Below are 23,146 nucleotides of genomic sequence, written 5' to 3'. Positions count from 1 at the left end.
TGTGATTCTGCCTGATTCTATTGTCCCATAATGCACCTGAGAAATAGAAGCATAGTGAGTTTTGTCAGTTGTTATAATTTTAAAAACAGGATGTGAGAAGAGTATGGACAGTCCTATAACTGCAATGTGGCTAAGGGAAATGGCTTCTTGCCTTGCCTTGGAGAAATTAACATAAATGGGTCAGAGGGAAAAACGGTAAATTCAATGAAGTATGAGACACCTTCATGCAATTTTTGGAAAGCGACCAAGTGGAAATTAATGAGTGAAACAGAATAAAATAGCAGCACCTAATAGGATGAATATTAATTGTAACTAACTAATATTATAAGTAAGAGAACGTTATTTTATCTAGGCATTTGATTGATTGGAATTTTATTTTATTTATTTGTATTTGTATAATTATTTCTTTATTTACTTCCATTTATTCTTATATTTTTATATATGTATTTTTTCTAAATTATTTTATTTAAGTTATTTAATTTCTGCCTCTTTTTCTTTACCCTGAGTGTTTGGTTGTGGGTTGGGGGTGTTCATAAACCTTTGTATGCTTATAAATGTTTGAATGTAGGTTTCTTATATGTAAAAAAATATTTTTACAACTCTTATATGTAAAAAATATATAAATATATTGCTAAAAAAAAACCAGGATGTGAATCAAAGCAACGTAATGTGATGATCTCCTTCGTCTCAGATCACCAATAAGAGCCGTCAGTCGAAAGTGGCTCTGCTGCTCAGCGTCATCGATGCCTTCTCTGGGTGGCTGCTCATGCTGCTGGTGGGACTCATGTCAGGTAGAGCACACACACACACACACACACACAGAGACACACACAGACTCACAACCTTCAGTGCTGAACTCGTCTCTTTCCCTCTGGTCTCTCCAGGCGCCCTCGCCGGCGGCATCGACATCGCAGCCCATTGGCTGACGGACCTGAAAGAGGGCGTGTGTCTCGACGGCTTCTGGTTTAACCACGAGCACTGCTGCTGGACGTACAACGAGACCAAGTTCGAGGAGAGGGACCGGTGTCCACAGTGGCAGAGCTGGGCCGAGCTCATAGCCGGGACGTCGACGGTCAGAGAGAACACAAAACAACTAGAATCACAGTTACACACGTTAAATTCAAGTTGCACCAAATTACACAGGATCCAGATTTCAATCCTCTTCTTTCATCCAGGTCTCAGAATTATGATATTATTATAAACTGTCACATATATTCATCCACAGTCTCTCATTCATAAATCCTCAGAAGAGTCACATGCTCGTACAGCATCATCATAACACTCAGAAAACGTTAAATGGTGCTTTGGTGCCTTCTGCTGGTTGTTCTCTGTCATGACACAAAATAACCACCAGGTCTGAGTGAGGAAGCAAATAAACCAGTGGATGTTTTCTATGTGATTTGTAACTTGATGTTCCCTGTGTCGCCTGCAGGGGGGGTTTGCTTACTTCGTCAACTATATGATGTACATCTTCTGGGCTCTGCTCTTCGCCTTCCTGGCCGTGGCGCTGGTCCGGGCCTTCGCTCCGTACGCATGTGGCTCCGGGATCCCTGAGGTGAGGCTTCAGACAAAATGGAATCGTGTGAATGACTTAACAGTTGTTGCTTCATCATCTCTTCCACCTCTTCCATCTCCTCTTCCTCCTCCTCCGCCCTCCATTCTCTGTTTCATTCCTCACGCCTCACCTTGTTTGCTGTGGTTTGTTCATGGATAGGGTTGCAAAATTCCGGGAATATTCAAAATTGGAAACTTTCCATGGGAATTGACAGGAATTAACGGGAATATGCGGGAATTAACGGGAATTAACAGGAATTAACAGGAATAAACTGGAAATGTTGTGGGTAATTTATACTAACTGTATTTACCTTGTCATATACAGACATAAATATAAACATTTTGTTGTGTCATAGGCTGATTTGAGCCCTGAGGAAACTTTGGGCACTTGACTATATGCTTCTGCATCGTTGTGTCATTCTTAACATAGGTCTTTGCACAGTATTTTCAAATGTACACAGCCTTTCCTTCTACATTGGATGAGGTGAAATGTCTCCACACATGAGAGAGTGCACGTGGCATTGTTCTGTAGAATAAGATGAGAAAAAAGTTTGTAAAAAAACACTAATGCAATGCCAGAGATATAAATAGTTAGCCAAACAATTGGAATAGTCTGTACAAATATTTTACAATTGATGGATAAATGAATGGAAATAGTCTAGATGAACAGATGAACAATCCTCAATCAACATGCTAATATATTTTCCCCAGTCATATCATTAAAACTTACCTGACTAGTCCTGCACTCTACAGTAGGCCTCACTAGCCTTTCCACCCCTTTGCAACCCTATTCATGGATAAGGTTTGTCCGACAGGATGATGAACAGGATCAGTCATCCTTGCACATTGATTTATCGACGACTCTCTGCTCTCTTTTGTTCTTCCTCTATTTCTGAGGAAACTAAAAGCTAAAGATTTCCCTTCTGAAATCCAAACCGAGCTCCAGCACATCCAAACTTATTCAACCATTTCAGAGACATGTATAGAGAGAGAGAGACAGAGCACACAAACACAGCTCTGTCCTGCAAACACAAACACTTCCCTCTCTCTAATTGCTTTCAAATGAAGACCTGCTTTAATTCTCCTGGAATCTGAATCCCGTTCTCCTGACGTCTCCTCGCCGTGAGGTCAGACCCTGGTCAGCCGGCTCCTGCTCACCAGATTATTGGCTTATTTAAAGTAAAACACTCAGAACACAAACTCCACTTTCTTTCCTTCACTTCCATCAATATTTACGCTTTCGTACGCTCGGTTTTTACGCTCGTATCTAAACCTTTTCTCCCTCTCCAAAGCGTAAACAGATCCTGATCCTGTCTACGCACACAAACTAATCCGCGCTCACACAAACACTTTCCCTCTTTCTCTCGCAGATAAAAACCATCCTGAGTGGCTTCATCATCCGCGGCTACCTGGGGAAGTGGACCCTCATCATCAAGACCATCACCCTGGTCCTGGCCGTGTCCTCGGGGCTCAGCCTGGGGAAGGAGGGCCCCCTGGTGCACGTGGCCTGCTGCTGCGCCAACATACTGTGTCACCTGTTCACCAAATACCGCAAGAACGAGGCCAAGCGGCGAGAGGTAGGCTCCGAGGCGGGTCGGGGGGGGGGGTTCAGTTTCATGGTCCTGGGCGTCTCAGCGGAGCAGATACTAACCGGAGAAGAAAAACAAAAACCAGGGTTCTTACGGTCATGGAAAACCTGGAAAAGTCATGGAATTTTAAAATGTATTTTTCCAGGCCTGGAAAAGTCATGGGAAAAAATAATCTTCCTAAAGTTTTGGAAAAGTCATGGAAATTTGTTATATTCATATTTTCATGTCGTTCATTTTAGGGATGGGCATAATTAATAGACGATCGATTTAAGACAATTTAATCGAATGCCCATCCCTAGTTCATTTACGCTGAGTTTTAAATAATTCATATGCTTTTAAAGAAATACGCTCAAAATATAGGCAGGCATACTTTGGGTTTGTGTCATTTAAGGTTTACTGTATGCCTTGGAATTCGCATTGTTAGTTTGAAAACTACATTTTGTCACTTTTTCGCGTATACACCGAGATTTCACAAAATGTTCGGTCATGGAAATTTGGTTTAAAGTTATTGAAAAGTCATGGAAATCCATTGGTCAAAATGTGTATGAACCCTATAAAAAGGCAAAGAGGTTGTGTTTTCAATGTCGTTAGATTGACTTTAAGCAGGATTATGCAAAAACTCCAGAACCAATTTTATTAAAACTTTAAAACTGTGAATTGTATTCTCGAGTGGGTTGGCCCTCTTTGTCCACCAGGAGGCTGGGACATTGGTGCACTTTTATTTATAAGGCCATGCTTGGGCTACTGCCATCATATATTTGTAATTTAATCACACCGAAAAGTGTTGCTTCTTACAGTCTGCGCTCAAACAATCAGATGCTTTTGCTAGTTCCATTGGCCCGCACTGAATCAGGAAAAAGGGCATTCGTCCACTCTGCTCCCACCACATGGAACTGGCTGCAAAAAGATTTTAAATTAACCGAAATGATTTCTTTGAACGCTTTTAAATCTACGATGAGATCATTTCAGACCACTTCTTTTACTTGCAGATGTTTTTTATGAATTTTAATTTATTTGTCACTGTTTTTTATCATTTTAATTTCTGTTTATATGTTGTGAGTGTAATATTGTGAGTGTACATATGTTATTTGTTGCTGCCTTTTGGCCAGGACTCCCTCGAAAAAGAGGTTTTTAATCTCAATGGGACTTTCCTGGTTAAATAAAGGTCAAATAAAATTTTAAAAAAAAACCAGATCTATGCCAAAAACGATTGAGTTCTTCCTCGGCCAATTTTCCATCCTTCCACGAAGCTTTGTGGAAATCCAGTCAGTAGTTTTTGCGTAATCCTGCCGACGAATATACGAACGGGTGAATATTCATCTCGCTGGAACAATCTGTTATGAAAATATTCAGTCTTTATCACCAGCTCAGTGGAAATGTCTTAGTTTGAATCGGACTCATCTGCTCTGACTTATTCAGTAGAAGGACTAAGTATCAATACAGCGGTAGAGAGAACCTGCTGCTTCTCATTGTGTTTGTCGGAAACCACACGAACCAACAGCGACTCCCGCTGCGACCAAATGAAAAACAAGTCGCGGTTTTTCTTTCCGCGATCAATCGCTTGGCAACACGAATCCTCGGCTGATGAGAATCAAATGTTTTTCTTTGCGTTTGACAGACACAGAGAAATAATTAAGTCCTGTCAGAATCCTATCAGAGTCTCATCTGTTCAAAATGTCTCAGTTGAAGTTAATTCAGATGTGTTTGTTCTCGCACGCAGGTTTTATCGGCGGCGGCGGCCGTGGGCGTGTCCGTGGCGTTCGGGGCTCCCATTGGAGGAGTCCTCTTCAGCCTGGAGGAGGTGAGTGATTATTTCTCTTTTATTAACCTGCTCGGCTACTGGTATTAAGACATTTTGTCTGGTAATCACAGGCAAATCAAATCCAATCAGATTCTCTTCGGCAGATATTTTATAACAACCAGATACCAAAACAAATCTGAATTGATATTTAATTGCTTTTGACCCGTTACAAAATGAGAGTCCTAGACGGTTCCTGGCAGCTTTCTAATCCGTTGAACTCTCATCGTGCTGCATCAGGAAACTCCAAAATGAAAGAACTATTTCTGAAGCATTGAAGTCTGGTTCTGATCTGATAATCCAGATTGTTTATAGCCCTCGTGCCCGGTGCAGACCCGGTGTTCACATCCGTCCCGACTCGTCTGAACGCCAGAAGCCAGCTCTGAGTTATTTCTATTTTGTGTGACTATTCTGAGCCTTTTCCATATGATTTCACTTGGTAAATGTCAAGATTGATGGTTTTGATTCATCGTTTGTCGACGTTTTAAATCGTCCAATTAAGTTTTCTCTGTTCTCGGAGAATCTAACATGATGTATTCCCTCGGCGCTCCTCTGCCTCTCTCCTCCAGGTGAGTTATTACTTCCCCCTGAAGACCCTGTGGCGTTCCTTCTTCGCCGCGCTGGTCGCCGCCTTCACCCTGCGCTCCATCAACCCGTTTGGAAACAGCCGCCTGGTGCTGTTCTACGTGGAGTTCCACGCCCCGTGGCACCTGCTGGAGCTGGGCCCTTTCATCCTGCTGGGGATCTTCGGAGGCGTCTGGGGGGCGTTGTTCATCAGAGCCAACATCGCCTGGTGCCGGAGACGTGAGTTACGGCGCCGACTTCAAACGTCTCGGCTTTCATTGAGATCCTTTTGTCTTTCTCTCCGACTCCCGGTTCACCTGTAAATCAGATCTCTCTCTCTCCTCAGGTAAAACCACGCGTCTCGGCCACTACCCGGTCACGGAGGTGCTGGTGGTCACCGCGGTAACCGCCCTCATCGCGTTCCCCAACAGTTACACCAAGATGAGCGGAGCCGAGCTCATCTCCGAGCTGTTCAACGACTGCTCGCTGCTGGACTCCTCTCAGCTCTGTGGATACAAACAGGTCAGCTGACGTCTCTCTCCCTCTCTCCCTGTCCTCCGGTTCTTTGTGTGTCCTCGTTGTGTGACTCGTTGTGTGTTGTTCCGTCCTCTCGCAGCCGACCAACACATCAGCCACCGGTGCAGGGAACAGCCTGGCGGACCGGCCTGCAGACTACGCCCTCCTCACGGCTCTGTGGCAGCTGGCCCTGGCCTTGATATTCAAGATGGTGGTCACAGTTATCACCTTCGGCATGAAGGTGGGTGGAGACGCACTGCAGCTGCATTGAGACATTCACCATCTCCGGACACTTTCCAGATTCCTCAAAGGTTCTGTGACATCTGGCGTGTCAACTTGGATCATAACAACACAATCCAGGGGTTATGAGCAGTGGTGGGAAGTAACGAAGTAGAAATACTTTGTTACTGTACTTAAGTAGATTTTTCACATATCTGTACTTTACTTGAGTATTTATTTTCCTGACGACTTTTTACTTTTACTTGTTACATTTGAACAAAAATGTGTGTACTTTCTACTTCTTACATTCTCAAACTGGCTCGTTACTCTCTCTCTCTCTCTCTCTCTCTCTCTCTCTCTCTCTCTCTCTCTCTCATCTAGGGTTCAAAATTTGTAAAATTATACATTATATACATAATATTCATATTGTTGTTATAATTTTTCAGTTGAGATCAATCTTGAGGAGAAACATTTTGGGTTGTTTTGTGTCTTTATAGACCTACTATAAAAAGCACTTTGCATTTTTAATTTTGGTACTTGTACTTTTACTTTAGATACTTAAGTACATTTCAACACCAGATACTTTTGATACTTAAGTACTTTTAATATGAGCTACTTTAAGACTTTTACTCAAGTCATTTTCTAACGGGTGACTTCTACTTTTACCGAAGTCACTTTCAGGTAAGAAATCTGTACTTTTACTCAAGTATGGCTTTCAAGTACTTTATACACCACTGGTTATGAGGATTAGACCTGGTTCAGTTTTCCAGACAGTTCCCAGAGTTCCTGACGAGTTGCTCCTCCGCTCCGCCGCTGTCGTTACCACCTCCGCTATCTGCTCCCCGGCCTGTTCACGTGTCATCACTCCCCTTTGAGCTCTTCCTTCAGGCATGTGAACGCTGTGTAGCACCGTGTGCGAGTTGCAACACAACCAGCTGCGTGGAACATGTCTGGAACCAGACTCCCGACCAGTGTCCTACTTTTCATTCGCTGCACTCGCCCGTTCTGCCAGATGTCGTGTAATTGGAACTCTGAAACCAGCTTTTTTTTGCGTTTTTATTCAGTGATTCACAGCAACATGAGTCACTGTCATGTGGCTTAGTGGAGGATCAAGTTGTTAGGAACAAACCCTCCGTGGGCTTTGCATGCCGATTAAAGCAGATTGTTCTCCAGACAAAGCGATAATCACTTTATTACCGAGGCTTTACGCTGAGTCACATGTGGCTGAAAAATGCACACGGAGGTTTTAATTTTGCTTCCTAGAGAACACGCCGTGTACACAAACATCCCTCGACGTGATGAGGACAATAAAGTGGACGTGTGCATCTCAGTAATTGGTGAATCAGGCCTCAAGCATGAGGAGAAGCAACAGGGGGTCGTGGGAAAAGCAGCGTTAAGTCACGGAGGTCACGGAGGTCACGGACCAGCAGCCCGACCTGCCCGACCACCGTCCTCACTCAGAGTTATCGAGAGTTCATCTTCAAAGACGGAGAGGACATGTGGGATTTAATAACTTCCACACACACTCGTCTCTGCTGTGTTTGTGTGACTGTGACCTTCCTGGAGATCCGTTGGCCTCCAGACACGACGAGTCGAGACAGAGCTCCAAACCGAAGGCTAAAAATAAATCTCCCACCCTTTGAACTGGAAAACTGAAATCCAGTTTTTCTATAAAAAGAAAGACAATTTATTAACCATGTCATTACAACTGTTTTCGGTGACAGGAGTCGTTTTGTTCCGTTCTCGTGGAAACGATATTTCAAGAACGCCTTGAGGGAATTCATTTTTTTTTTTTAACAATATATTTATTGAGTTTTACATATAAGAAACACACATTCAAACATTTATAAACATTTATGAACACCCCCAACCCACAATCAAACACTCAGGGTAAAGAAAAAGAGGCAGAAATTAAATAACTTAAATAAGATTAAATAAAATAATTAAAAAATATATAATAATAAATGGAAGTAAATAAAGAAATAATTATACAAATAAATTAAATTAAATTCCAATCAATTAAATCAAAAGCCTAGATAAAATAACGTTCTCTTATTCATAATATTAGTTAGTTACAATTAATATTCATCCTATTAGGTGCTGCTATTTTATTCTGTTTCACTCATAATTACAACTTGGTCGATTTCCAAAAATTGCATATTTCCTTGAATTTACCGTTTTCCCCTCTGAGGGAATTCATTTAAATTTGGAAAGGATGATATACTTCGATTTTGGGGGTTAAACTAAATGTCAGACGGCGTCGCTATTAATAACGTTTGTGTCACCAGCGCCTTTGAATCCTGGGTTAGCTTCGGCCGGGAAGGATCCACCTGTTGGAGCCTTAATTTCTCCTTTAACATAAAGTCTCTCCTCTCTTTGTGTGCGTCCAGGTTCCCTCCGGTCTCTTCATCCCCAGCATGGCGGTGGGCGCCATCGCCGGCAGGCTGCTGGGCGTCGGCATGGAGCAGCTGGCCTACTACAACCACGACTGGTTCATCTTTAAAGGGTGGTGCTCGCCGGGGGCGGACTGCATCACGCCGGGGCTCTACGCCATGGTCGGCGCCGCTGCGTGTCTAGGTGAGAGGTTCGGGGGGGCTTGGAGCCTGGTATTCCCTCCCAGCGTGTAGGACTGGGAACACGCCACAGGGATTAGGAGACATGTTTCCCCTGATGGAGGAATGTCTCCTGATGCCCAGCGAGCAGATGGACGTGCTCGGTTCCAGAAGCTTCTCCAGACAAACCCTGAACAGAGACTTTAATTTAGATTAGTTGAGCAAAACGTGGATCGAACACGTCAAAAAATATCCTCCTGCTACAAATCCCTCTCGTCTGTCAGCGATACGAGAAGATGATGATTTGTGTCTGAAGCTAGATTTCATTCTCTGACCTGAGTTCTTCTCTCTTGTTCTAAGACAGAGTCGCTCATGTTTGGTATAAAACTCATGAGTAAGAAGTTCTTGTCATGAGGAAATCTTTTAAAAGATTATTATATTTAAAAGTTCTTATTAGAAAGGCGTTGCAGTAATTACCCAGAGGCCATTTGTGTCCCTAACGTCTCAAATACAAAGATGCATTTTTGTGTATAAGTGTTATTTTTATACACAGTATTTGAATAGCTGGTTTGTGGGGCTGATGGAAACCCCTTGGGGCGGGGGGGGAACTTGTTTTTCTATTTCTTATTGAACAGTTCTTATATGTGTAACAGTTTTATATTTGGTCATAAGCATTTCATGTTTTTATGACTATGTTCTGGTTCGGTCGGGCTCCAGTAATTGCTTTCAGTGCCGTGAAGGTTTTATGAGCGTGAGCGTTGGCATAGCTGGAGGCAGCGTGTTGTGTTTACCCCCCCAACTGTGTGTGTGTCTGTCTGTGTGTGTGTGTGTGTGTGTGTGTTTGTACAAAATATCCCCAACAACACACGGAGGATTTGCACCGAGCTTGGTGGGAATATTACTCAGGAGTTTATCTCGAGGTGATTCACTTTTGGAACCGATCTATCAAAGGTCAACATCAAGATCAACATAAAAATATGGTCAGAAAAACAACCTTTTCCAAGATATCTCCACAAATAATAGAGAGACAATTTAAATCTTAGATTAATCAGGGAAATCACTCTGCGTTTTATGGCGTCAGTGACATCTTTCATAGAATCCATTCTGTCCAACTCCCTCGGCTTTGGCGTTGAATCTAAATCTTTCCTAAAGACGTGTGGATGTCTGGTGTGTTTTTATTCCAGCTAACATCGGGCAACAATCGTGACAAAACATAACCACCTCCCTTTATGCTTTTTAACATACGGAGCTCTGAACTAAAAGAGACTTTGCTTTCATCGCCTCCGAAATTGATGTCTTTCACTCACAGTTGACTTAACGCCGGCTGTTTAGAAAGAGGAGGAGGAAGAGGAGGAGGAGGAGGAGGAGGAGGAGGAAGAGGAGGAGGAGGAGGAGGAGAACATCAAGAGCTTTGAGTTAAAAGTGGATCTTTGGTTTCTGGCCACAAACACACAAGATTATTATAAACGGATTCAGAGTGAAACCACTGAACTAAAACTGAGGGAAAATGCAGAGACGCAAAAAACTTTCACATATAACGAACTAAACAGGAAGCAGCAGCACGCACTTCCTGTCGTCACCTCAGTGCCCCCCCGCAGCCACATGGCACCCGACCCCAGCCGGTTGGATGTTACAGATATTTATCTCCACTCGTGTGTTTCTCTCGTGTTCGACTCCTCCCAGACGGATTTCTCACTTTCCCTTTTGAGCCGAGTCATGTTCTGAGCCATCTCCCCTCTGTCTCCCTGCAGGGGGCGTGACTCGTATGACGGTGTCGCTGGTGGTCATCATGTTCGAGCTGACGGGCGGGCTGGAGTACATCGTCCCGCTCATGGCCGCGACCATGACCAGCAAATGGGTGGCAGATGCTTTCGGACGAGAGGGAATCTACGAGGTGAGTTCGGCTGTCGGAGATAAATCACGATTACGTATCCACTGCGGAATAAGAAGTGAAGCAACACGAATTCCTCCCTTTTTGTCGGGGGGGGGGGGTGTTTGTGTAAGTTCTATTTGATTTGATGTATTTTTTGGCAAACCACCACTGGAGAGCATACGTTACATACCGTTCCCACTGGTTCCTCTCCAGCTGAAAGAAAATACACTCATGTGAAAGCACTGGGATGTGTGCGTTAGACTTAGAGCAACACAATCCAAGGAATGCTCTCGGCTACAGTCGGGTGCTTCCTTCAGCAGATTCTGAATTCAGCAGCTTTTAAGTTCTCTTTAAATAAGAGCTGGTCTGATATTCACTGTTTTCTGTCTCTTTTCCTCATTTTCGATTCTTCCACCAACGTCTTCATCAGTTAATTGTGTGTTTTTATATATCGAGCTGCTCCCTCTGGCTCTGGTTCCTGCACGATATACAACAGTTACAAAAGGAAATTCTCACGATTATTAACTTTTTGTCATCGACCTGCTGAAGGAAAGAAGAGTCTGTAATGCATAACATGATTTTAATAATTCTAGTTTTCATCGATTGTCTCGGGAGCTCAGGCTTAAATTTCTGCCACACGTGTAAAACCTGGTGAAACGTAACGCCGGCTTTAAGAGACGAAGAGTTAAAAGTTTGACCTCTCTTGACTCGTCTTGGCTCCGCAGGCTCACATCCGGCTGAACGGTTATCCCTTCCTGGAGGCCAAAGAGGAGTTCGACCACAGCAGCCTGGCCGTGGACGTGATGAGGCCCAGGAGGTCGGACCCGGCGCTCGCCATGCTCACGCAGGAGGGCATGACTGTCGGGGAAGTGGAGGTACGGGCACGTGATGTCATTCAGTAGATATAGATAGATAGATAGATAGATAGATAGATAGATAGATAGATAGATAGATAGATAGATAGATAGATAGATAGATAGATAGATAGATAGATAGATAGATAGATAGATTACTTTATTCATCCCCGAAGGGAAATTAAGTCGTCATAGCAGCCGGTATATTTGAATACAATAAAATACAATACAATAGAATAAAATAAAAAATATTGAGGTAGAAAGAATAAAAAACAGAAGCACAAGATAAATAGGTAGATAAGGTGCAGTGGCAAGATGATGGTAATAGTACTGATGATATGATGGTAATGTTATTGTTAGACAGTATATAAAAATAGTACAGTATATGTGGTATATAATATAACATAATATATATTTATATATGATAGTAATTATACCAATATAATAGCAGTATATAGTAATAATGGCAGCAACAGTTTATATAATAATAATAGTAATAATAATAATAATTATAACATGTACACATGTTTAAATATGTGTATATAGACTTATATATACAAAGAATATACAGAGAGTATGATATAATATATGATATATAGTGGAGGTATAAATATAAGTATTTGACTATACAATAGATAATATAATATACTATGAGTGTAAGAATATGTAGACAGAGTGTGCAAAAGACAACATTATTGTATAAAATTATACATAATATCAATATGGTTTATATTAACAGGTTAGCTGGTTTATAAACTATAACAGTTCATAAACGTGCAAAGTGAGAGCTGCAAGTCCGCTTCAGCTTTATTCTCTTGTAATGTTCAAGCTCTGTAGGTTGTATTCAGTGTGTAACAGGTGTGTGTCTCTGTGTGTGTGTTTGTGTTTTATGTGCAGACGCTGGTGGAGAGCACGCACTACAGCGGGTTCCCGGTGGTCGTGTCCCAGGAGTCCCAGAGGCTCGTGGGCTTTGTGCTGAGGAGAGACCTGCTCATATCAATAGGTCAGAACTTCAGCTTAAGGTCAAATTCAAATAGCACGAACACACACTGTGTATAAAGATGAAGTTAGATTCTGGTGAGTGAAGCCACTGGGGGAACAACCTGAAAACCATAAAACCATAAAACCATAAAAATAGAGTGAATCGATTGTTTTATCGGTGAAACATCCCAGTTTTTCCCACGTCTCTGATCCTGAACATCAAGCTCCTCTCCTTTCAGACAACGCCCGGAAGCGTCAGGAGGGCGTGGTCAGCGCCTCCCACGTGGTCTTCACCGAGCACGCCCCTCCCCAGGCGGAGGACGGCCCGCCTCCTCTCCGCCTCCGAGGGATCCTGGACCTGAGTCCCTTCACGGTCACTGACCACACCCCCATGGACATCACCGTGGACATCTTCAGGAAGCTGGGGCTGCGCCAATGTCTGGTCACACATAACGGGTGAGAATAACCTCATCTATGACCACATGCATAACAAGAAAACATCTTATGTAATGTCTGCCTTCACACATCGTTAAGGACGAGCTAGAGAAAAGACAGACGAGAGGAACGGACGTGTAAACTGCTCTCACTCCCACTCCTGCAGACATTAGAGGGAGATAGCGTCAGGGGAGGAGGCTTGAGAAAGGAAGGAGTGAAGGATGGATGTGGAGGAGTGAAGGATGGATGTAGAGGAGACACTCGGGTCAGCTCATTCCTTACAGGGGAGAAAAGGGAGGAGGCCCAGGAGTTAGGGAGGAGGACACACACGGTTAATGGAAGGAGGCTTGAGAAAGGAAGGAGTGAAGGAGTGAAGGATGGATGTGAAGGAGTGAAGGAGGGAAGGAGTGAAGGAGTGAAGGATGGATGTGAAGGAGTGAAGGAGGGAAGGAGTGGAGGAGTAAAGGAGTGAAGGATGGATGTGAAGGAGTGGAGGAGTGAAGGAGTGAAGGATGGATGTGAAGGAGGGAAGGAGTGAAGGAGTGAAGGAGTGAAGGATGGATGTGAAGGACTGAAGGAGTGAAGGAGTGAAGGATGGATGCGAAGGAGTGAAGGATGGATGTGGAGGAGTGGAGGAGGAAAGGAGTGAAGGAGTGAAGGAGGGAAGGAGTGAAGGAGTGAAGGATGGTTGTGAAGGAGGGAAGGAGTGAAGGAGGGAAGGAGTGAAGGATGGATGTGGAGGAGTGAAGGATGGATGTGGAGGAGTGAAGGATGGATGTGGAGGAGTGAAGGATGGATGTGAAGGAGTGAAGGAGTGAAGGATGGATGTGAAGGAGTGGAGGAGTAAAGGAGTGAAGGATGGATGTGAAGGAGTGAAGGAGTGGAGGAGTGGAGGAGTGGAGGAGTGAAGGAGTGAAGGAGTGAAGGAGTGAAGGATGGATGTGAAGGAGTGAAGGAGGGAAGGAGTGAAGGATGGATGTGGAGGAGTGAAGGAGTGAAGGATGGATGTGGAGGAGTGGAGGAGTGAAGGAGTGAAGGAGTGGTGGAGTGAAGGAGTGGTGGAGTGAAGGAGTGAAGGAGTGAAGGAGTGAAGGATGGATGTGAAGGAGACACTCTAGTCAGCTCATTCATTACAGAGGAGTTAGGGAGGAGGACACACACGGTTAATGGAAGGAGGGGAACAGGAACATCTCCGCGCTGCCACTGAACCCATCAATCTCCACTGGGCTGAGACCCCCTCAGACGGGGGGGTTGGGGGGGGTCTGCTCAGCGCGGGGGGGGGGTTAATCTGTGTTGACGTAACGGCGTGACCCTGGAGAAACACGAGAGGACGAGCACCTCCTTCATCCTGGTGTCGGAAACGTCCTCCTGCTGCTTTCTGGAGTAAACGTTAATTTACTGAGCCGCTTCAAAGTGAGACCCCCACCCCACCCACCCCCCCCGCTACCCAGTATGATGGAGTGACTGCTTGGGAAACTTAGCAGAGGACGAGTGAGTGAGTATTGATCTGGAGAGAGAGGGAGTGGGAGAAATGGTTAAATGGTTATTTCTCTCGACAGAAGGTTTCATCACGTGTTCCATCTTCTGAAGAACATGAACCAGACTGAAATCTCACGACTCGTCTCCATTCTCCGAGAAATTCATTATTTAATGTGTCGTGCACGTGGAAGTGACAAAATGGCTCGATAGCGCCCCCTGCAGTTTAAACTAGAAGGTCACTTGTGTTGCTCTTTGTGTTGTTCACCACCTTTCCACACAATCTGAGTTGTTCAGTCGTGCTGCTGCTGCTGATGAGAACATGAGCTCCTCGGTGCAGTTCAAACAAATCAAAGCTTGAGCTGCTGGCTGCAGATAAATGAAACTTTGTTAGGCTGAGACTTTAAAAAGAGAAAATGCCACATTTTGAATTTGTCGTTCAAAAATATTGGGCGTGTTTGGCATCGGAATCCAACAATTACAAATGTTCTGACTTATGTTGTTTCACATTAACAGCATCTGAAACATCCTCCGACGAGCACAAAGCTCACTGCTGCCTGGAACATACCAAAATCCATTTAAATTTATTAATCAACGTAGCTATTGATACATTTTTTGTGGCTTTTTCGCCTTAATTGATAAAAACACTGCAAATTGTTGAGCGACGACAGCAGAAGACAGTCGGGAAATCGAGCTGTTAACAATAAAACTGTTTCTAATGAGGCCAGGGCGTAACCTCTATTTACCAGAACCATCCCCGAAATTGTCATTATCTTTAAAAACATCTTCCAGACGAACATATCTCACACACACACACAGACACACACACACACACACACAGTCCAGTTTGTGTCTTTGTGGTGGTGATGACGAGACTGTACTGACAAAAAGAACAATGTTAATCTGGAGAATTAAATTCAGACAAACCAGAAGAAAAGATAAAGCCCAGTGAGAATAAACTTAATCAGTGTTATGTTACATGTCCATGTTTTACACACACACACACACACACACACACACACACACACACACACACACACACACAGACACACACACACACACACACACACACACACACACACACACACACACACACACACACAGACACACACACACACACCACAGTTGTTTATATGGAGGTTTGACATTTTTCAAACAAAGCTCTCAGGGATTTGAGAAGTATATTTTCACGACGGCACAGAACCAGTGTGAGTTTCCATCGCTGGCTCGGAGCCGCTCACACACGACACAACTTGTGGTTTCTCTCCGTCACTTTCTCTGCCTCAGATAAATAAACTGGATTCATTTCTCTGCAGGAACTTTGGCAGCAGCTCGGGTTTGAGTTCTGGGTTTTTGGTCGAACTTGGGTTTTGTCTCAAGTTGAGGGAACGAGAGCAAATGTTCTTTGCAAAGAATCTGCTCAAAAACTGAACACTTCAGCTTTTTGTCTAGTGTGATTAGGGTTGCAAAGGGGCTGAAAGTTTCCGGTAAATTTCCGGAAACTTTCCACGGGAATATTAAGCCCGGGAACAACTATGCAAATGAAACGCTGGGCAATAAAAACATCATTCAAAACTCTATTTTAAAGATGTATGGAATGCAGCACACGCTCCACTGTGCATTCTTCCAATTGTTTGTCTAACTATTTATATCTCTGGCATTGCATTAGTGTTTTTTTACAAACTTTTTTCTCATCTTATTCTACAGAACAATGCCACGTGCACTCTCTCATGTGTGGAGACATTTCACCCCATCCAATGTAGAAGGAAAGGCTGTGTACATTTGCAAATACTGTGCAAAGACCTATGTTAAGAATGACACAACGATGCAGAAGCATATAGTCAAGTGCCCAAAGTTTCCTCAGGGCTCAAATCAGCCTAAGACACAACAAAATGTTTATATTTATGTCTGTATATGACAAGGTAAATACAGTTAGTATAAATTACCCACAACATTTCCAGTTTATTCCCGTTAATTCCCGTTAATTCCCGTATATTCCCGTTAATTCCCGTATATTCCCATGGAAAGTTTCCAACTTTGAAAATTCCCGGAATTTTTGCAACGCTGGGACGTTGCAACGGAAAATAAATGTAATTTCATGATTGTGAAGTCAGAACATTATTCCTAAAATAATCTTCTTGGGATATTATGACTTTCTTTCTTGGTTAAGACCTGAATTCTCCTCTTTCTCCTCTTCCTCCTCCTCCTCTTCTTCTTCCTTCTCCTCTTCCTCCTCCTCTTCTTCCTCCTTCTCCTCTTCCTTCTCCTCCTCCTCCTCCTCCTCCTCCTCTTCTTCCTCCTTTTCCTCTTCCTTCTCCTCCTCCTCCTCCTCTTCTTCCTCCTTCTCCTATTCCTCCTTCTCCTCTTCCTTCTCCTCCTCCTCCTCCTCCTCTTCTTCCTCCTTCTCCTCTTCCTCCTCCTCTTCCTCCTCCTCTTCCTCCTCCTCTTCTTCCTCCTCCTCTTCCTCCTCCTCTTCCTCTTCCTCTTTATCCTCCTCTTCTTCCTCCTTCTCTTCCTCTTCCTCTTCTTCCTCCTTCTCCTCTTCCTCCTCCTCCTCCTCTTCCTCCTCCTCTTCTTCCTCCTCCTCTTCTCCTCCTAAGTGTGATTATGTTTGTTATAAAAGTATAGATACAAAAATTAACAAATCTTTAAACAAATAGCTATCAAATATAGAAATGTAGAATTAAAGAAGGTTGAGGGTTAGGGTTGGAAAGGTTTCACTAGTAAGTTATGTCATGCACTCAAAAGACAAGTGTGTGTCTGTGTTTCGTGTGTGTGTGTGTGTGTGTGTTTTGTGTGTGTGTTGGGTGGACTTCTTGGATTATTGCGGCACTAATTTAAACCGAATCCTTCATGTTGACTTCTTTCGGGTTATCTCCACCAGAACACATTATCATAAATGAACAGTTGAAGGGTCACTCGCTGCCTTGCTCATGGGGCCCCCCCGACAGTGCACATGGCTGCTGATTGGCTGTTGACAGACACACAATGGCTTCAGCACGAGTCGCACACGTTTGCCGCAGATGCTCGTCCACAACAACAACAGAGAGGCTGCGATTTCCCCCCCGAGTGGATCCATGTGTGACAGTAGAATCCAGAGCGGAGCTGGGATTAGAGAGAGGAAAACGTCCGTGTGTGTTTTATATTCACGTGAAGCTTCATCAATCACTCAGCGCCTGAGAGTGAAGATGAAGTTTGACACACACACACACACACACACACTGAAGGAGAAAGAGCTGGAGGCTGAAGAGCAGCTTCTGATCCCCCCCCGCTCGACATGTAAGATGGATCCTGCTCATTCCAACACGCACTGGGAGGACAGCAGGTATTTTCCCAGACTGTCTCGTCTCCAGTTCCAGCTCGACGTGTTGTTATCTGTTGTGGGAGTTAAGAGCAGGAAATGTAAGTCTTGAATAGGGTTGCAAAATTCCGGGAATATTCAAAATTAGAAACTTTCCATAGGAATTAACGGGAATATACGGGAATTAACGGGAATTAACGGGAATAAACTGGAACTAGTGTGGGTAATTTATACTAACTGTATTTACCTTGTCATATACAGACATAAATATAAACATTTTGTTTTGTCATAGGCTGATTTGAGCCCTGAGGAAACTTTGGGCACTTGACTATATGCTTCTGCATCGTTGTGTCATTCTTAACATAGGTCTTTGCACAGTATTTGCAAATGTACACAGCCTTTCCTTCTACATTGGATGGGGTGAAATGTCTCCACACATGAGAGAGTGCACGTGGCATTGTTCTGTAGAATAAGATGAGAAAAAAGTTTGTAAAAAAACACTAATGCAATGCCAGAGATATAAATAGTTAGCCAAACAATTGGAATCGTCTGTAAACATATTTTACAATTGATGGATAAATGAATGGAAATAGGCTAGATGAACAGATGAACAATCCTCAATCAGCATGCTAATATATTTTCCCCAGTAATGATATTCAAAATTCCCGAGCTTAACTTCCCATGGAATGTTTCCGGAAAGTTTCCGGAAATTGACCGGAAACTTCCCACCCCTTTGCAACCCTAGTCTTGAATACCCCAAGAAATGAGCTTTAAAGGTTTAACATGTGTTTAAGTTGTTCTTAATAACCTCAACGTTAATTTCAATGGCCTTTTAAAGTGAGTTTTTATGTTTGTGCTGCATAGTTTGTAGGTTTTGTCGTTTTTCTGTTGCATAGTTTGTAGGTTTTGTCGTTTTTCTGTTGCATAGTTTGTAGGTTTTGTCGTTTTTCTGTTGCATAGTTTGTAGGTTTTGTCGTTTTTCTGTTGCATAGTTTGTAGGTTTTGTCGTTTTTCTGTTGCATAGTTTGTAGGTTTTGTCGTTTTTCTGTTGCATAGTCTGTAGGTTTTGTCGTTTTTCTGTTGCATAGTTTGTAGGTTTTGTCGTTTTTCTGTTGCATAGTTTGTAGGTTTTGTCGTTTTTCTGTTGCATAGTTTGTAGGTTTTGTCGTTTTTCTGTTGCATAGTTTGTAGGTTTTGTCGTTTTTCTGTTGCATAGTTTGTAGGTTGTCGTTTTTCTGTTGCATAGTTTGTAGGTTTTGTCGTTTTTCTGTTGCATAGTTTGTAGGTTTTGTCGTTTTTCTGTTGCATAGTTTGTAGGTTTTGTCGTTTTTCTGTTGCATAGTTTGTAGGTTTTGTCGTTTTTCTGTTGCATAGTTTGTAGGTTTTGTCGTTTTTCTGTTGCATAGTTTGTAGGTTTTGTCGTTTTTCTGTTGCATAGTTTGTAGGTTTTGTCGTTTTTCTGTTGCATAGTTTGTAGGTTTTGTCGTTTTTCTGTTGCATAGTCTGTAGGTTTTGTCGTTTTTCTGTTGCATAGTTTGTAGGTTTTGTCGTTTTTCTGTTGCATAGTTTGTAGGTTTTGTCGTTTTTCTGTTGCATAGTTTGTAGGTTTTGTCGTTTTTCTGTTGCATAGTTTGTAGGTTTTGTCGTTTTTCTGTTGCATAGTTTGTAGGTTGTCGTTTTTCTGTTGCATAGTTTGTAGGTTTTGTCGTTTTTCTGTTGCATAGTTTGTAGGTTTTGTCGTTTTTCTGTTGCATAGTTTGTAGGTTTTGTCGTTTTTCTGTTGCATAGTTTGTAGGTTTTGTCGTTTTTCTGTTGCATAGTTTGTAGGTTTTGTCGTTTTTCTGTTGCATAGTTTGTAGGTTTTGTCGTTTTTCTGTTGCATAGTTTGTAGGTTTTGTCGTTTTTCTGTTGCATAGTTTGTAGGTTTTGTCGTTTTTCTGTTGCATAGTTTGTAGGTTTTGTCGTTTTTCTGTTGCATAGTTTGTAGGTTTTGTCGTTTTTCTGTTGCATAGTTTGTAGGTTTTGTCGTTTTTCTGTTGCATAGTTTGTAGGTTTTGTCGTTTTTCTGTTGCATAGTTTGTAGGTTTTGTCGTTTTTCTGTTGCATAGTTTGTAGGTTTTGTCGTTTTTCTGTTGCATAGTTTGCAGGTTTTGTCGTTTTTCTGTTGCATAGTTTGTAGGTTTTGTCGTTTTTCTGTTGCATAGTTTGTAGGTTTTGTCGTTTTTCTCAAACATACAGACATTAGAACGCAGTACAAACGACTTGTTCGGGATCAGTTGTGTGTTTTTGTTGTTGCTGATAGATAAAACACAGAACTAAAAACTGTATGTAATTCTTATAACTCTTTTCATCCACTCTTCACATTGAACTTGTTGAAACCTGCAGGTTCCCAGTTGAAAAGCCCATCGGCTGCTTCTCTTCCTCCCGTGATATGAGTCAGGATTCATTTCTCTGCGCTGTTGAAAGAATCTTCCTCAGAAAAAACGATGACACAGATCATAAAAACATCCTTTTCCTTGTGTTGAGTTCTCTGTGCCTGTCGGGATTCCACACACTCGTGAGGGGATGAGTGAGCATCTGTCTTTTCTTTAACCCGTCTGTGATTCTCAGCCTGAAGGGATCCGACTGAGGCCGTGAATATTTGTGCTTTTATAATTTTAAAGAGGCCAAATCAGCTGAAAACTGGATTTTAATCAACTTTTCTCACACAGAAGTTACTGTAATTAACCAGTTCATTCAAACTTAAGAAAGGTTTTGTTGAACTTTAGCCTCTGAGGTGTTGATAATGATAATTTAAGGGTTAAATGTCCCGTGTTTATCCCGTTGGTTCCAATAGAAAAAACGTCTTTAATACATTTGCTCTCTGAACTGGTTCCTGCCAAACACCGGTGCTGTTTTGAATTGGAGCAGAAGGTTGTATTTAGGAACGGGAATCTGCAGGGACCTCCCGATACGATACGATCACGATACTTAGGTGGCGATACCATATGTATTGCGATTCTTTGGGTATTGCGATTTTGTAAGTATTGCGATTCGATATTACGATTTCCTGCGATTTCTTTTGGTTATTATTTTTTTTAAATATTGGACCATGGAAAAAAGTTGAATCATAGTACAAATACAACACAGTAAAATTCACTTAGAGCTTTACAAGTTTTATTTCAAATATTAACATTAACTTAATGACCACTTAGGCTACTTTTAAACAATAAATAAAAGGTAAATTAAATACAATGAATAAAAGTTCATTCATTATTTCAACTTTGACATAAACAAAAAGTAGGCTATGCTTCATTGTTGTTTGCATGTAGGCGATGCAAAGCTAGTGCTTGGGTATGTTTAGATTCTTGTGCAAAAACAAGAGCTGGTCAACTTGCCCCCCCCCCATATATCCCCCCCGTATAGAACAATAAATATGTTTTTTTTTAAATCGATTTTGGAGGCAGCATGGCGATTTTAAAATCCACAAGAATTGCGATTTGTAACTGAATCGATTTTTCGCCCCATCCCTAGTTGTGTTGAGAGATTAGATTTTGCCGCACGTCACAAACCCAGTTTCCACCTCCCGGCTCCAGGGGGCGTCCCGTCGGTGAAGCTGAGCGTGGTCGGCGCCGCGGTGTCGCCTGTGATCGTCTCTCGTGTGATCTCGGCCTTGGCGTGTTGCTCGCCCATGTTCCCGTGTTCCCTTGATGTGTGCGATTCTGCTTTCTGTCTCTTCCTCTGACTCTCGGGGAAGGAATCTGCTTCTGCCTAACGTTTCTCTCTCTCTCTCCCTCTCTCTCTCCCTCTCTCTCTCTCTCTCCCTCTCTCTCTCCCTCCCTGTGTAAAGGAGGCTGCTGGGAATCATCACCAAGAAGGACATCCTGAAACACATGGCACAGATCGCCAACAGAGACCCGGACTCCATCCTCTTCAACTGAGCCTTGTCCTCCTCCCACGTCCTCCTCCTCCTCATCCCTCCATCCATCCATCCTCTATTGACCAGAGGGGGGGGGGACACAACACAACACCAGCTCTTACTCGAAATGCACCTTTATCTGTTCAACTTTGACTGTTAAAGTCAAAAGCCAAGTGAGTCGAGCTCCAGTTGGAAAAGGTGATTGTCGAACAATGGATTTCTGTTTCTGTTCAGTAAGTTGGAGGCTGGTTTTTTTTTGTTTTTGGCGTCCCACTGGAAACCGAACGGCGCTCGGTAGAAACAATGACTCATCCACTGGGAAGCTGCTGGTCCCAGTTTGGTGTTCGGACTCCAGAAGGAAGTGGGACAGAAACGCAGGAGGAACAAGTCAATGGAATAATCTCACATCTGCTTCTTTTGGGCCTTTTCTGTTCTGTCGTTGCTCGTTTGCCGTCTTGTTTCTCTTCCACCGAGAAAAGAGAGAGACTTTTGAAGGAGGTGGAGGAGGTGGAGGAGGAGGAGGTGGAGGAGGAGGTGGAGGAGGAGTTTGGGGAGCTCGGTGCCTAACCCTCCGGCCGTCCCAGCGAGCCTGGACAAAGCTCTGAGCCGAGCTGATGGATGCTCCGTCACCTCCCTCCTCCTCCTCCTCCTCCTCTTCCTCCCCGGCTGCCTCAGGATGAAGGATGCAGGAGTGTGAGAAGAGGATCTAATGCACACACACACACACACACACACACAACACAAACACACACTTACACTCCACAATGAAAGCCTGGGAACCCCCCGGCAACGTGTTGTCTGTGATTACTTTGAGATTGTGACTATGAAGCGTCTCTCTCCGATCTGTAATTTATGTGAATGTAAAAATTGTTTGTTCTACTAAATTATTTCACTAACTTGAACAGAGTGAGTGGTCTCGTCATGTGATCGGATCTTTACTTCCTGGTTTCTGACTTTATTAAATACCTGGTTTTATGAAGCTGAAAGACCCCAAACCCATGTTTTGGTTACTTAGCAACTGAAGCTGTTGTTCTGCTGAGTGGTTTTCACGTCGAGAACAAACCAAAGAGGAATTCTTCATATTTATGAAAAGTTTCCTGATGAATATTAGAGACGAACGCTGGTTTAAACGTCACTAAAAAATGAAAATTAATGTAATTTCATGATTGTAAAGTCAGAACATTATTCCTAAAATAATCTTCTTGGGATATTATGACTTTCTTTCTTGGTTATGTCATGAATTCTCCTCTTTCTCCTCTTCCTCCTTCTCCTCTTCCTTCTCCTCCTCCTCCTCCTCCTCCTCCTCTTCCTTCTCCTCCTCCTCTTCCTCTTCCTCTTTATCCTCCTCTTCTTCCTCCTTTTCCTCTTCTTCCTCCTTCTCTTCCTCCTCCTTCTCCTCCTCTTCCTCTTCCTCCTCCTCTTCTTCCTCCTTCTCCTCTTCCTCCTCCTCTTCCTCTTTATCCTCCTCTTCTTCCTCCTTCTCCTCCTCTTCCTCTTCTTCCTCCTCCTCTTCCTCCTCCTCCTCTTCCTCCTTCT

The 23,146-nt window shown here is 43.1% G+C and overlaps 1 protein-coding gene across 2 annotated transcripts in view; it reads left to right on the top strand.

The window, feature by feature from the left end:
- The window catches only part of clcn5b (chloride channel, voltage-sensitive 5b), a 33,684-nt gene extending 11,172 nt beyond the window's left edge, over nt 1-22,512 (top strand). For both annotated transcript variants that reach the window (XM_061066194.1, XM_061066195.1), the window contains 14 exons: nt 692-791; nt 885-1,072; nt 1,433-1,555; nt 2,925-3,131; nt 4,864-4,944; nt 5,511-5,745; nt 5,852-6,027; nt 6,122-6,262; nt 8,631-8,817; nt 10,544-10,686; nt 11,391-11,540; nt 12,417-12,522; nt 12,740-12,956; nt 21,542-22,512. In XM_061066194.1, the coding sequence (XP_060922177.1) occupies nt 692-791; nt 885-1,072; nt 1,433-1,555; nt 2,925-3,131; nt 4,864-4,944; nt 5,511-5,745; nt 5,852-6,027; nt 6,122-6,262; nt 8,631-8,817; nt 10,544-10,686; nt 11,391-11,540; nt 12,417-12,522; nt 12,740-12,956; nt 21,542-21,632 (2,145 nt within the window). In that variant the 3' untranslated portion in view covers nt 21,633-22,512. The remainder of the gene's footprint in view (nt 1-691; nt 792-884; nt 1,073-1,432; nt 1,556-2,924; nt 3,132-4,863; nt 4,945-5,510; nt 5,746-5,851; nt 6,028-6,121; nt 6,263-8,630; nt 8,818-10,543; nt 10,687-11,390; nt 11,541-12,416; nt 12,523-12,739; nt 12,957-21,541) is intronic.
- Nucleotides 22,513-23,146: the final 634 nt, after the last annotated feature.

Source organism: Limanda limanda, chromosome 22 (assembly GCF_963576545.1).
Source record: "Limanda limanda chromosome 22, fLimLim1.1, whole genome shotgun sequence".
Classification (NCBI taxonomy): domain Eukaryota; kingdom Metazoa; phylum Chordata; class Actinopteri; order Pleuronectiformes; family Pleuronectidae; genus Limanda; species Limanda limanda.
The sequence above is the reverse complement of the archived record's forward strand: the minus strand, read 5'-3'. Positions and strand labels throughout refer to the sequence as shown.